Source organism: Neopsephotus bourkii, unplaced genomic scaffold (genome assembly GCF_033783945.1).
Source record: "Neopsephotus bourkii isolate Nb327-2 ecotype Australia unplaced genomic scaffold, CSIRO-AGI_Nbou_v1 NB_53, whole genome shotgun sequence".
NCBI classification, from domain to species: Eukaryota; Metazoa; Chordata; class Aves; order Psittaciformes; family Psittacidae; genus Neopsephotus; species Neopsephotus bourkii.
The window spans coordinates 806,068-819,797 of NW_026900570.1; the positions used below are offsets into that span (position 1 = coordinate 806,068).

Genomic DNA, 13,730 nt, shown 5'->3' on the forward strand with positions numbered 1-13,730 from the left:
TGGAGAAAGACTGGAAATTGCTGTTCTCCGTCTCCCTTCTCCAAAATTGTCCTCAGCTCATACCCTACAGCACATGTGTGGGGAAATCCAAACTCAACCTCACTGAGAAATGAGATGCGTCAAGATTTCCTAAGGATGCTTGCAAGAATAAAGCCAGTGCATACAGCACTCATATCTGCATTGTAGCTGTAACTGTTACGATTGCAAAATCTAATCTAGGCTCTATTGAATATTTACTAGTAGGTCACAGCTGGTTTGGACAGAAGATGTACAAATCTCCTTTAGCAATACTATGACAACAAATACAGGCCAAAAAATTAACAAAGGAGATAGCAGAGGATCACAAACATATTTCAGTCATTCTTCTTTCATCTGACTTTTGATTGCTTTACTCTTTCCATCTGCAGTTCCTAGAGACTGAAGTCAGGAGTGTTCAAAGGTTTCCTAAAGTGGAAGACATGAGCTGACAGAAATGCTGCAGTGCAATTAGCTTTCACAGTGCAGGGGCTGTGCCTTTGTAAGCTCTAAACTGTTTGCTAGGTTTGGGTCTGGATTTACAATCTACCCAGGCAATACATACAAAGCCAAGGCTTTGGGCTTTTGTGTGCATTTTGGGAATTGCAGCTGCATGCTGCCTTGTTGGACTTTAACAACACAGACATTTGCAGTGAAGTTAAAATACCCTGTAGATTTCAAAATGTTTGGTTTTGCCCTTCTTGCAACAACTACTACTACAGGAAGCTTTTGCTAATGAGATATAACAGAGAGAAAACTGTAGGAAGGAAGGGTCCTTGAACTTTTTCCCCCAGAAGAAGAGTCCAAATGTATCTTTGTTATTGTCTTAAAAATCATAACCTCCAAAGGCACTTAGGGCATCTCAGCACCGGTGAGGCAGTTCGGTGAGTGAGAACCTAATGTGATGCCCTTCTTACCTGAATAGGGAAGATTTTCACTGCTACATAGTCATTCATCAGCTGAGCCTTCCACACACAGCCAAAGCGTCCTCTTGCCTTGATCTCCAAGAGCTGCAGGGGCTTTAGGCCGACCAGGGGAGAAGGGGGTGGAGGGCCTGGGTCCTGCATGAGAGAAGAACATTGTCACGAGCTGAAGCTGTACTGTAAAACCAAGTGAAGGGAGCTATGGGGAGACTGTGGATGGAAAAAAAAGGTATAAAGAAGTAACATTTTATTTAATACAAATCACCTCCAAGTGTCATTTTGTGTGTCGAACTACCACCTGCCATCCTCTGGCAAAACCCAAATTCTCCCATGTTTTCAAAGCAAGAGCTATTTTGGGCTGTAAAACATTGATGACCTCAAGGCTACCTCCTGCCAAAAGTAAGAACTTTTTGATCTATGTGACCAAACAGCCAACTACACCTAAAACCTCCCACTGCTTTGTACTTCATTAGGCATTTTTCACATAACCCCTGCAACAGGCAGTAAACAGGTCTGTCAGCATCATAAAGATTGTATCTGTTTAAACCGCATTTGTCCAGGAAAACAATGCAACCTCACAGGATGCGTGAGGTTGAAGTTCTGTCCTATCTGCTTTCAGATGAGAAAGGCTCACAGTATGGGCTCTAACAGGTAGAGGAGGGAGGGAGGGGAAGGTAGCTGCTTGGCCCTTCAAAAGAAATCAAAATGCTCAGGGTACAGCAGAGCCAGCAAGGACCAGTTCCTGATGGCTTTGGGCCATGAGGATGACCTCCTACATGCATTCATTGATGGCTCATAAAAACTGAGCTTCAACAGGGAAAGCATCTCCCCTAGTCCCATAAAGCTGGTAGGAACTTTATCATGTCCCTGATCTCTTTCTCTGCAAAGCTGGCTTAAATCAAGCAATGGGACTGAGAGTTTGGAGGGGAAGGATAGCCAACAAGCAGGGCTGTGTAACTCCACCCTTTAGTAATCTCAGACATGTTGCTAACCCTATCTAAACCCATCAGCCCCAACAGGGAATAACTACCACAGAGGCCAACTGCACCACCAACTTTAAAAACAGAAAGAAGTTAGACCATCTAAGGAGAGTGAAGAAAAAGTGGACATGAACATATAGTGAGCAGCCTCCATGCCTTTTGTAAGGTCCACGTAAAGGGAAGCAACTCCCTCACCTCATTAATGTCGACGTGCCCGTAGGGAGGCTTGCGGTGACGATACATCCAGAAGGCCAAGAGGATGGCCATGGAGAGGACAGCAATGGGGAGCAGTGAGTACACCAGGATATTGAGCAGGGAGGGCGTTGGCGGCGGTGGCTCGTATATGACTGTGAGAAAAGATCAGGGTAAATGTGGGAAAGGACCCTTCAGGCATGCAACAGCACTGTCAGCTACAAGCCCAGATGCAATCAAACCCCATCCTTCCTTCTGCTCCAAAGTTGACAATGCTTAGTTGCATGACCCAGCACATCCAACAGCATTCATAAGGCTCTGTAGTTTACTCTTTTCCATATGGCTTTCAGTAATGGAATTACAATGGTCCAAACCACACTGCGCAAGTTGAGCCTCCATCTGACCTTTATTTAAGATGGGTATTTCTTGCCAGGATACATAAAAGCAGAACATTTCCTCTTCTTAACCCTTCTGAATGTATTAAGTGTGCACGAAATCCCTTGCAGCATTGCTTTGCCTCTTACAGTGATTGACAAGATGTCAGTTTTTAGTAAAATGCTGCCGCAGCCACAATCAAATGCACTATTCCCACAGTAGTTCTTGTTCCAAATTACATCAGTGCAGTTGAGACACAAACAATGGGAATACTAAATGGAGCCATGTTGCTATGTTGGAGACAGGGAAGGAAAAAATAGCAAGACTTGCCAAATTAAACAAAAAACTGTGAGAGAAAGAATATTTGCTACTAGGTTGCTACGCATACATTAATAACAGGAGATAATAAAACATCTGTAAACAATTAAAACCTAACAGGAAAGCACAGGAAAATCTGATAACGGTCTATTGGAACATCTCAGTAAATGTAGGTAGTTGACTGCAAAAGAAACCATCCTAAGGAAAAGATCCACCTGCTTTAATAATGTTACTGAACGATACTTTAGCAAGCGTTAGCTAGAATAATTTTTTCTATTAGCCTCTGAAGAAGGAACTGCTATTACTTTTCTTCCTTGAAGTATATCTACAAGCTCTGAAAGCTAACATGCACACCTATATTCCCTTTCAATTCTCAGATGAGCAAGATAGCAATCAAATGCAAAAATCTCAGATGCTCAAAGTATTTGGAGACCCGAGACCTATGAAAATTAATGACAAAGGTGTCAAATACCTCGTTAAGAGTTTAAGTCTTGATCCATGCTGTATAAATCACTCTACCCTCTTCCCCTAGTGTGTGGTTTTGTTTTGTAATAACCCACTGTGAATGTCCACCATAAAGAAAACCTAATCTTTACTGATGGGCTCCAAGGTGTTATTACAACACACTTTATTCATGGAGTGAAACTATTCTTAAAGATCCATAGCAGAAGGATTTCTGGCCTTTGTAGCCAAAATGGTGTCCTGCTGGATGCCCTTTTTTTTCCCCTCAACAACCAAAAACTCCACATCAAGAACCAACAAAGCTATCACAAACTGGGTCTAGAGGAAGAGACCCCAACTGCCCATCCACCCAGTCACTCACCTTCTGGGCCGGTGACTTCAGGCAAATGGGTAAATTTCTCATTGCAATAGTTGCCCTCGCAGCAGCAGAAAAACACTTGAGGGTTTTCTTCTGTGGCTACACACTCTTGCCTGCATCAGGGACAGACAGACATAGCAATAAAGGGAAGAGAGAAAATGACATCAGCCAACTCTTGCCTCTTGTCTTTGGGAGCTGACCTGCCCAAATTGTCTTCTCCATGTGCCTTCTCCTGCTGCTGAACTGCACAGATCAGCAGTCTCCACTTACAGAAAACAACTTAGCACTCAAGTACCCCAGTGGATAGCAAAGACCCTTGAAAAGACCGTAAAGGAAACAAATGCTTCCATATGTACTGAAGGCATTAGATGGTGAGTAATAAATAACAGCCGCCACTGCTAACTGAATGAGAAGTAGAAAAATGATGGAGAGATGCCTCATTCCCTGAACAGTGTCTTTCTCGCAGCCCGTATGTATGCTGGCAGGGCAGAAGAGTATTTGATCATGCAATTAAAGATTGTGCCATAAAGCACATAAGACAAGAGCTGAGCTAAGACTGCTCTCACAGACTTTAGCATCGCTAAATCTAGAAAGGCATCAGACAACAGTACCAACAGCCCAGCTTCAGGTTTTGTTGGGTTTTTTTTAAGGTTTAACTTTAAAGTGCCATCTTCTTCAAAACATTTATTCTGCACAAAAGCCTTTAAAAAAATCAGGTTGCGGTCTCACTTTTTGTATTTGCCTGTTAGCCTTCTCAGCACTGAGGTTTTCTTGCGCACTGCATAAGGCATTAGGGGACTTCCACAGATCTGACCAACTCCACTTCCACACATCCTCCCTCTCCCACACATCAATGCCAAGAGATGTGCAGTGACTTCATCAGTGATCTAGTAGTCATTTCTCCTTCTTAAATGCCTGCTTCCCTTCCCTGACACCTTTTGCTACATTACCCTCTGCTTTTAGTTATTACAGTTGCAGAGCTGCTCTCTGCAGAGAACTGTATCAAACTATTTCCTGAAGCCCAGCTAAATTATATGCATAACTTCCTTCCTTCAACCACTTGGAGGAAGTAGCAAAACAATCATATGTGTTTGACATTATTACTCATTTATGAACCCATGCCAAGCCTCCCTTTCTGTGGTATCACTGATACACTGCCACAAAACAAACAGAAAGGACTCTCTTCAATCGTAACACAGGGTAGTTTTCAATGCTTTATTCCTTTTGGAGGAAAAAATAGTGGCTATAGCTGAAATGTCTCCTGCAAGATCTCAGCTGGGAAGCACTTGGTTTGTTTTTAGCTTTTATTTTTTCAAACTTCAAAGAAAGAAAAAAACCACAAACAGTCATTTGACTTATTCAAATGAACAAAGATGTTTCAACAAGTTAAGTAATGTTTCCAGATGCTTTTTTGTGAAATCAGATAACAAGCCGTTTGGATTTAACAGCATCAGTATTGGAGTCTTCAATAGAAAACACATCCTTTGCTAAATCTGTTGGTTAAAAAATCAAGCTAATGAGTGAAAACAGCCTGCTCCACATCTGCAATTCATTATCCCTGTCTTTGAGTTGGTGTGCACTCAGGGCAGGCATCCAGGTACATATGACATGTTATACTTAGCAAATATTACAAATGAGACAGTGGGTGAGAATGACACATTTTTCTATGGCAGCGAGGACAGGTTTCATAGTGGTTCATGTGCTCTTCAAGGCAACATGAACATGACCTCTCTAGTGGGGCTGTGTAAACAAATGAAGAGCACAAGTCAATTTTTAAACACTACCTTTTCCCTATAACCTTAAATGTACACGTGCCACGTTCTTGTTTCCTTAAGATAAAGAACAGAGTAAGGAGGTATTGCCATCAACATCCCAGCCCTTGCACTCCTGAATTTTCCCCCTTCCAGCGACAATGAGGCAGTGCTGGAAAACAGAACATACTGCTTGTGTTCCAAGAGGAGCTGCAGCCTGGCAAAATAAGGACCATGCCCTGCATCCAGGGGATGCTTCTGCACATATAGATACAGGTGCATCTCCTGAGGCTGTGCCAAGCTCGCCTTCCAAAGCTGCTGAAGACAGAGACAAAAAGGGCATCAGCACAGCACCGCTGATCAATAAGTCATCTTTTTTAGCCATTTTTTTCTATCTTGGGATGCAACACTACCTGCATGAAAGGCTGCTGAGGGCACTCAAGGGAAGGAAAAAAGTACTGCATTTAAACAGCCTTTATTTAATTAAAACTAACCTTTATTTCACATGATGCTTTCAACACTTGTACTGTTTGTTAATTCTCAGAAGATCTTTTAGCTTTGCCCTGGAACTGTGGCTTTGAAGAATCAGGCTGCAGGATAATGGATGCTCAACCCCAGGGCTGCAAAAAGGCTGGTGAGGAGCCTTGGAAACTTTTTACTGTTGTAACAGAGCAACACATCATGACAAAGTTTAAGAACCACTACATCCCTGCACAGAGACACTCACTGACAATACAAGTGGCACTGTATATGAGAGCAGGCACTGAAAAGAGAAATCTGTTTACAGTAAACACTTCTGCTTGGAAGTAGGAAACTAGAGTGACCTTCTGTTCTCAGAAGGATTGGCATTAAGATGACTAATGGGCCAAGAAGGATTGATTTATCGGGAAAGAATAAAAATTTAACTATATATAGAGCTTGGCTATGCAAATGGCAAGGGAATAGGTGTGGTGGGAAAGTAACTCCGGTGCTAATAACAGAATGAAGATGAGGAACAACTCGCCGTCGGGGTAAGCTATAACAACAGGCAGAAAAGCAGAGATAATGTACAGTGCCAAAGGGAGAAAACTTTCCAGCCATGGGGTAAATCTAGTCCCAGATTAATCCCCACAGCTTAAGATCCTAGAATTTTTGGAATGAGAAGCTACAAAGATGTGCAGATGGGAATTGCACAAAGGTGAGATCAGCCTACGCTGGTGTTGTATCTAAGGAAATCCTTGAATTTTGTGTTCTGTTAACCCTTCTTGGAAGGGTTGGGTTTGGACTGGTTGGTCATTGGGTTTTTATAACAGAAACACTAAGTCTAGGGCTACTGAACACTGTCCTTTTAAACTGTGAAACTTCAGAGGGCTATTTTCTTTAGCCGTAACTCTGTCTCCCCCTACAGAATTGCATCAAGGGAAATAAGAAAACACTAGTTTATTTTCCTAGCTATTTAATGAGGCTGGAGGCTCCGTACTACAAAGCCTCACTCTTTTCAGCTCCGTACAGGCAATGACATAAACATTCATATTGCTTTGCTACCCCATTCTTTCTCCTGGTCAGTCTCTTAACTCAGCCAAAGAACAGTGAAACTTTTTGCAACATCACAGATGCCAAATACCTCAACCTCTAATCACCCCCAGGTACCCATGCTTTTCTAGAGAGCTCTAAATAATTTCAAGTTTTCTTTTGTATTGCCAAATGCTCTTGGAAGAACATACTGCTCTTCATTTGATGGTACAGGACAGGTTTTTCAACAAATGCTATAATTATCAAATCTTTGCTAAGAAAAAACAAAGCAAACCCCCAAACACCCCACAAACCACAAAAAACAAACCGCAACTAAATACAGAAACAAACCTAAAACTGCCTTTTGTAGCCTTTTTTAGTTTCTATTTATAAAGGCAAGGCAGGTAAGTGACAATTTCAAGAGGTATGTTAGCAACAGAAGTAATTACAAGGCCAAGTGACCTGGACTTGCTTTCTTTTCCCCAATACAAAAATCATGAGCCTTTGCACTTAAAGGAACAATTAAACCTGTGTGCAGAAAACACAGCTAGGCTATTACCTGTCGTAACAGTTGAAGTCGTCTAACCAGCAGCCTTTCTTCACCAGCTCGATGGAGCCCGAGTTGTTTCTCCAAGAAGCATAGCAGTGGAGCCGCTTGTCCTTCTCTCCCTCACAGCGCTCCACACCACTCTGGTTGGTCTTCTCCAGCTCCCAGTTGGCATTGTAGTAAATGCATTCCCTTGTCTCAGCCTCCCCATGGCCTGGTCCTGAAGTAAAATTCAAACCCCAAGTTAGTTCAAGCAAAATCAGAAACCGATCCCAGGAGACCTAAATCCACGTCACTGTGCTTTAGGTGACTCACACATTTGCCTCCCTGGGAGCTACGCAGCTCATCGATGTGAGCTTCACCATAGGGGGTTATTGTCCTCTGCTGGTGTGAGCTGGGGAGCTAAGAGGTTTGGTTTGCTTAGGCACACAACAGGAGCTCATGATGAAGTCAAGAGCCCAGCTGAGACACACTCCCCTAAAGTCTCCTCTGGCCAGTGCTTCAACCACAGAATCCTAACAGTGGGATGTACAAGGCAACCCATACTCTGTTATTTTCTATCCACAGAAACCCTGTTTAGGAAAGACAACCTTCCAGGGTGCTACTTAGCGCTTGCTGGGATGTCACGCAGTTGACTTCCCCTCCCTTTCCACCACTATTTTGGGAAACACCACCTAAAAATAAATGGATTCTTACATGGGCAGGACGTAACTGAGAACAGACAATACTCATCCTGCAGAGGAGAGCCAGACCAGTGCCTATTCCTCACTTGGATCCCAGTTTAGGCTTGTCTGGATGAGTCTCCATATAATAAATACCATGTTTTTAAGCTGTGGCTGACAGAGCTCATGCTGCCTCTCCACCCAAGCAAGACTTTCAGCAAAAAGCAACTCTGTTCCCCAAATGAACACTTGGTCACCACAAACAAAGGAGGCTCCACAGCCTATGAGCTTTTCCTCCTTTAGAACCTTGTACCAAAAGACTGAGGAGTTCCTACTGCTCAAAGTGAAAAAAATTCCCCCATAGCCATGGTGGCACTGAAACACAATTACAGACACAGCCATTAAAAAAGGAATCAGGTAAGGGAACACCGATACCTGCAGGTGGCCTGTTTTGTCCTAAGCCTCTCTTCATTTGGAAATACCCTGTGGCATTTTGAGGATTAGTTTAAAATAAGGAGAAGGAAACAAACACACAACATGTAAGCAGACAAACAGAAAGGTACCATGAAGCTCATGATTTCACAAATCTTGAGATGCCCTGCAGCTGTCTCTCTTTGAAATTACCCATCCTAAGGCAAGATCAGTTCTGGTCATTATTTTGATGGATTGCAATCATGGAAAACATAGGTATCCCAATAAAATGTGTTGACAAGCAGGTAGAAAACACAGAAGGGTCCCACAGGATGGTGAAATTAAAGTGCTGCACTCCTAAAATAGCCAGACCTTTGCAAAGTGCAGAACTAAGCTTCTGGCTAGAAAATTTTGCAATGCTTTCATGATTCTATCATCCCCAAAGGCTGTGCAACCTTTAGTGTTGAGATTAAGGCAGCCAGGGCCATGTCTGGACAATCTAAATGCAACCCAGCCTATGATTCCTACTCAATATGGCAAACCATTCGCTTCTGAAAGAACTCTGTAAGGTGATTCAATTCATTCTTCATAAGACACTGAGTAGCGAGCAGCCTACAGCTGGCAAAGAAAACATTAAGCCTGGGCCCAGGCATCAGCTCCAGGCCCCAGATACCTTCTGTAGCTTCATTTTCATTCCTGAACACCCATCTACTACTGAAGTGGGTACTCTCACAACACCCAGCCAGAGAAGAGAGTATTACTTCCAACTGAAGATCCAACATGCCAAGTTTAAACAACTTGTCCCAAGGAAGCAGGATGCTGGGGAGGAACCTGACCTGCCCTTCCACAGCCTGCAACTCCTCAAGTTGCCAAGTCTCCAAGCTGTTACCTGGTGGCAGGATTCACCTCCAATTTTGCAGTGCATGGAAAGCCCTTTATAGGTGGCACCTGAGACAGAGACTGCATTTAAGCTATTCAACGTGGCCTAATCTGCCGTACGGAATCAACCTTCTGCTTCCAACAGCCATCAAGCAAGGAGTGCAGATGACCTGGGATGCAGTGGAAGCAGAACTGTAAGAAGGTTGGAGAAAAATCAGTTTCTGCCAGAGCTAGGTGTAATGTGTCCGACCCGATCCTGATACCAACACCTGCACTTCGTCTTAGGTAATTTTCATGTAACGGAACAAACTCATCAGACTAGGAAGATCTCTTTGCAAGTCAAAGAGGGCTTCAATCCTTCAATAACTCTTTTTTGAGAGGAACATTTAATCTGCATTGTGGGAGACTGCAAGGGAGGAGGGGTATGAGAAAGTCATAAAGCTGACTTCTGAAACTGGAAATTATATTCAAATCACACACAAACAAGAACTCGATTTCAGTAGCACCTGCAGGTTTTATCGGCACTTGCAAAGCTCCGAGTTCACCTCTGACAAGTTGCATACTGTAATAAAAACAACCTACCAATATCCCTCAACACAGAATAGTGTCAATATTGACACTCCTTGTTAAAGCCTTGATATTTGTTCTCTTGATATTTACACCATGCTTTGTTATGGAAGATTAAGCATTTTTGCTAAGCACTGGTTAAATTACCAGGAAAGCAAAGGAGCATTGTCTTGTGTATGGGGAGGGAAATATCCTTTTATTTATAAAGGAATGAGTAAATATCTTTGCTTCATTGTAACACTTCACACGGCTTCCAGCTGATACCTGATAGCTAATACTAACAATTTCTGGTCCAGTCCTTGAAATGTATTTTGTAGTATCATTTCCATCACCCCAAACCAAATCTTGCCTTTGTTCTAGATGGAAATTTCCTCTTCCTCCCCAGTCCCATTTCCCACAAAGCAAGAAGCTTTCTGGGAAAATGAACCACTTGCCTGGGAAGCAGGCTCGAAATCTAATCCTGGCTCAGGCACCTCTGTCTGTAACCATGAACAATATTGTGTAGCCTCTGCTTTCTCCACCTGCAACAATGGCCAATGCAATGCACAAAGCCGCAGTAAGGTTTGATGTTTCCACTATAGTTTGAAAAGGTAATGTTAAAAAGATGTGCAGCAGGAGCTGTATCAGCTCTGGGACCAGCAAACCGAGGCTGCTAAATCCTGTGCTGAGCCCAGGCTCCCTTCCCCCAAGACAGTTGTCTTTTCTGGAACAAGTTTCAGCTGAAGACTAAGATCTGCTTGCAAACACACAAACCCAACTCTGCAAACAGCAACTGTGCCGGGAAAAAGGCCTCTCACAGCTTTTCCCCCACCGTCAAAGTTCAGATGAGTTGAATAAAAGCCCCTATAAAGTTTTGGATAGCTAAATGTATGTGTGCTTCCCTTAAAATGGCTCCTAAGGATGCTTGCATTAAGGAGACACTTTAAAAACCTGCGTGTTTGCTACCTGCTTTCACATCTCTTAAAAAGCCATTTGGTAAGGATCCTCATCCCCCTGGGCGCTCAGGTCTGCAAGAAACCCTTCTGTTTGTTCCCAAGATGGCCCCAGCAGGAAGGGACAGGTCTCCAGGACAGGGTATTAATTTATCTGCTGCTTTAGCTCATCAAGAAACACTCACACCTTGCCCTGTAATGGATCACACAGAGACAAAAGTTTTTCACTAACTGTCATATCTGAACTTGCTACATTAAAACCCTCAGCTGAATGGAGGGAGGGGGAATTGAAACAGGGGTTTATCCATCTGAGGGAGAAAGGTGGGGTGGTGGTGACTAGGAGAAAGAAATCTGAGCTCCGCTTCTTGAATCTCCAGGAAGCCATGTAGCTTTTCCTGCCTTCTATTCCCCTTGTACAATGGAGAGTGCCCATTCCCTCAAGGCCACTGGAGGCCTGTAGGAAACACTGAGCTGGAGACTTCCGCCAAGTGACACAGGTGGGAGAGGTACAGATGAACCATGTCCTACTTCTTATTTCAACTTGCAAGAAAATCAGAAGGAATTGCCCCAAAATGGATGCAGAGAGAGCTTGTCTCCTTCCACTGGACACAGCTGATGCATCAGCACAAGTGTTGGGTTGGACTTCAGTGAGCTTCCCTCAATACCCAGCAACACAGCCTGGCTCAAAAGAGGTGTTAAATGAAATTTAAGCCACTGAGGGAAGGGAGAGGATTAATTTTGGCAAAAAAAAAAAAAAAAAAAAAAAAAAAAAAAAAAACCCAAAACTTTCCTGAAACAAAAGCCTTTAGGGGCAGTTACAAACCACAGCTTGAGATGGACTAAACGGGTTGTGTTCCCCCTGTCCTGCTCTCCCCTCACCACAATGTTCTTGCTGTCTTCCTCATACCAGCACTGGTAGGTGGTAGGAAATCTCCCGACCTCCTTCATCCAATGGCACTCCCTGGTAAGGACATCCTGCTCACACCGGGTAGAAAATAAATATATCGAGGAACTACTTGGATTTTGGCAGAAAGTCAACAGGACTTGGGTGCAATGAGATACAAAATGTTTGCTAAGCAAGTGTTTGAAGACTGCTGTCGGAACTTGGTTTAAGTCACTGGGCCCTTCTTCCCTCCTGCCTAAGCCTACTCTGCCAGCCACAAAGCAAAATGTGGGGGGAAAAAGCCTGTTTCCTACCCAGCAGAGACTCCCACGAGGTACAGGCAAAGTCACAAATGTGGTTGAACCTGCTGGCCCCTGCCACATGTATGCATTTTGCAAGGGAGATGCTTCCCCCAAGGCTGAGTGATTGCTTGCAGAAACTACTGCAGGCAGAACCACATCACTACATTGGCAGCGCTCTGCAGAAAATGCTGAGCAAGCAAACCAGGAGCATGCACGTCCAGCAGGCGCACGGTATCTCCAGCAGCACTTGAGTTCTCTCCATGGAAATAGCCTCATGTCAGCAGCCAGGAAAAATGATACACATTTTAATACCACAATCCACAAATAGTCATTTAAGGAGTAAAGTCTGAAGTCTGTTTTGGAATCAAAGTCTAAGGAAGGAAGAATTAGGCTTTGCAGGAGCAGATGGGTTTCTGGTATCCCGCTGTATCCACCCAATGCCTCAGGATGATGCAGTGTGGCTGCTCCCAACCCCTCTCTTCAGCAAAAGCCACACAAAAATACCTTTGTACAAAATATCACCAAGCCCAAGTAATTCCCGTCATGAAGGCAGTGGGAGGCTACTCGCCACCACCCACTTTGGGGGTCGAAATCTTTTTTACCTTAGTCCTGAGAAATCATTATACTGATTCCTTTTGGTCAATTTTCTGCTCCAAGTGACTGAAGCATCACTAGGTTTCTGCCGAGCAAGACCCCCAGCACCTATTTGATGCACATAATGATAGGAAGAGCAGTCAAAACACTGTGCAGCATGAGAAGACCTCTCTCCTGTACTTCGGAGTTGCAAAGCACAGTGATCTCATTAAAAAGGGTCCTCTTGAACTGAAGGACTTCAGCCTCCTGAAGCATGGGACCTTGCCGCTGATCTGAGACTAAACTCTGCTCTCCTAATTTGGAGCTGCTGACAGATCACTGAGGCTGTGTCATTATCCAACAGCTGCTAAATTATAGCCAAGATCCAGTATAGCAACTCTGGGTCTAGGTGTTAGCAGTTGCTGGCCTCCTAACTCATAATTAGATACATAGGGAATATCTTCCCCAAGGCTGAAGGCTGCTATAAATCTCAGCTCTTTATCTCTGCCTGTCCCCTTTTTAAAACCTAAAATGAAAGTATATATGAAAAGATGGGATGTGTCAAAATAGTCTGCATAAACACCAAGTGATTTACCAGACAGTCTGTTTGCCTAACTGTCAAAACCACCGGGCTTATATATGAAACTGTGTATGCAACTGAAGTTATTTGCAAACACTTGGTTATGTCCCTATATAGCTATTTGTACATGCAATTTTATAATATAAAATGACAGAAATTGTACACTGAATTGGGGTAATTGCCCTCTAATTTGGAGGGTAATTGCATGTAGCAATTAAGCAACTGTGGATGCATTCTTGCACATGTGATTATGAAAGTCGAGCCCTTTGTTTGAGGTTTGGGGTTGTTTTCAAGAGCCATCCCTCAAACCACAGAATGGTTGAGCAGAACTGGGAAATAAGAGGCTGCTGCAGCACAACCTTCTGGGATGAGCCACTTTCGATTGCTCAGCACCTGCAAGGATCCTAAACCAGCTGCCTTCGAGCCCTGAGCTGCATTTTGGCACATTCTTCAACGGGGAAAGCCAAGATCTAAGCATGTGTAGAGGACACCTGGGGGCACTGCTGGAGAGGGAGGGGTAGGGAAAGAG

At 43.6% G+C, this 13,730-nt stretch overlaps 1 protein-coding gene across 1 annotated transcript in view; it reads right to left on the reverse strand.

Annotated features, from left to right (window-relative positions):
- Positions 1-13,730, reverse strand: part of ACVR2B (activin A receptor type 2B) — a 96,363-nt gene that overhangs the window by 12,249 nt on the left and 70,384 nt on the right. Inside the window, exons 2-5 of the mRNA XM_061348257.1 lie at positions 7,425-7,632; positions 3,627-3,736; positions 2,114-2,265; positions 933-1,076 (exon numbers count right to left, since the gene is read on the reverse strand). Coding sequence (XP_061204241.1) covers positions 933-1,076; positions 2,114-2,265; positions 3,627-3,736; positions 7,425-7,632 — 614 coding nt within the window. The remainder of the gene's footprint in view (positions 1-932; positions 1,077-2,113; positions 2,266-3,626; positions 3,737-7,424; positions 7,633-13,730) is intronic.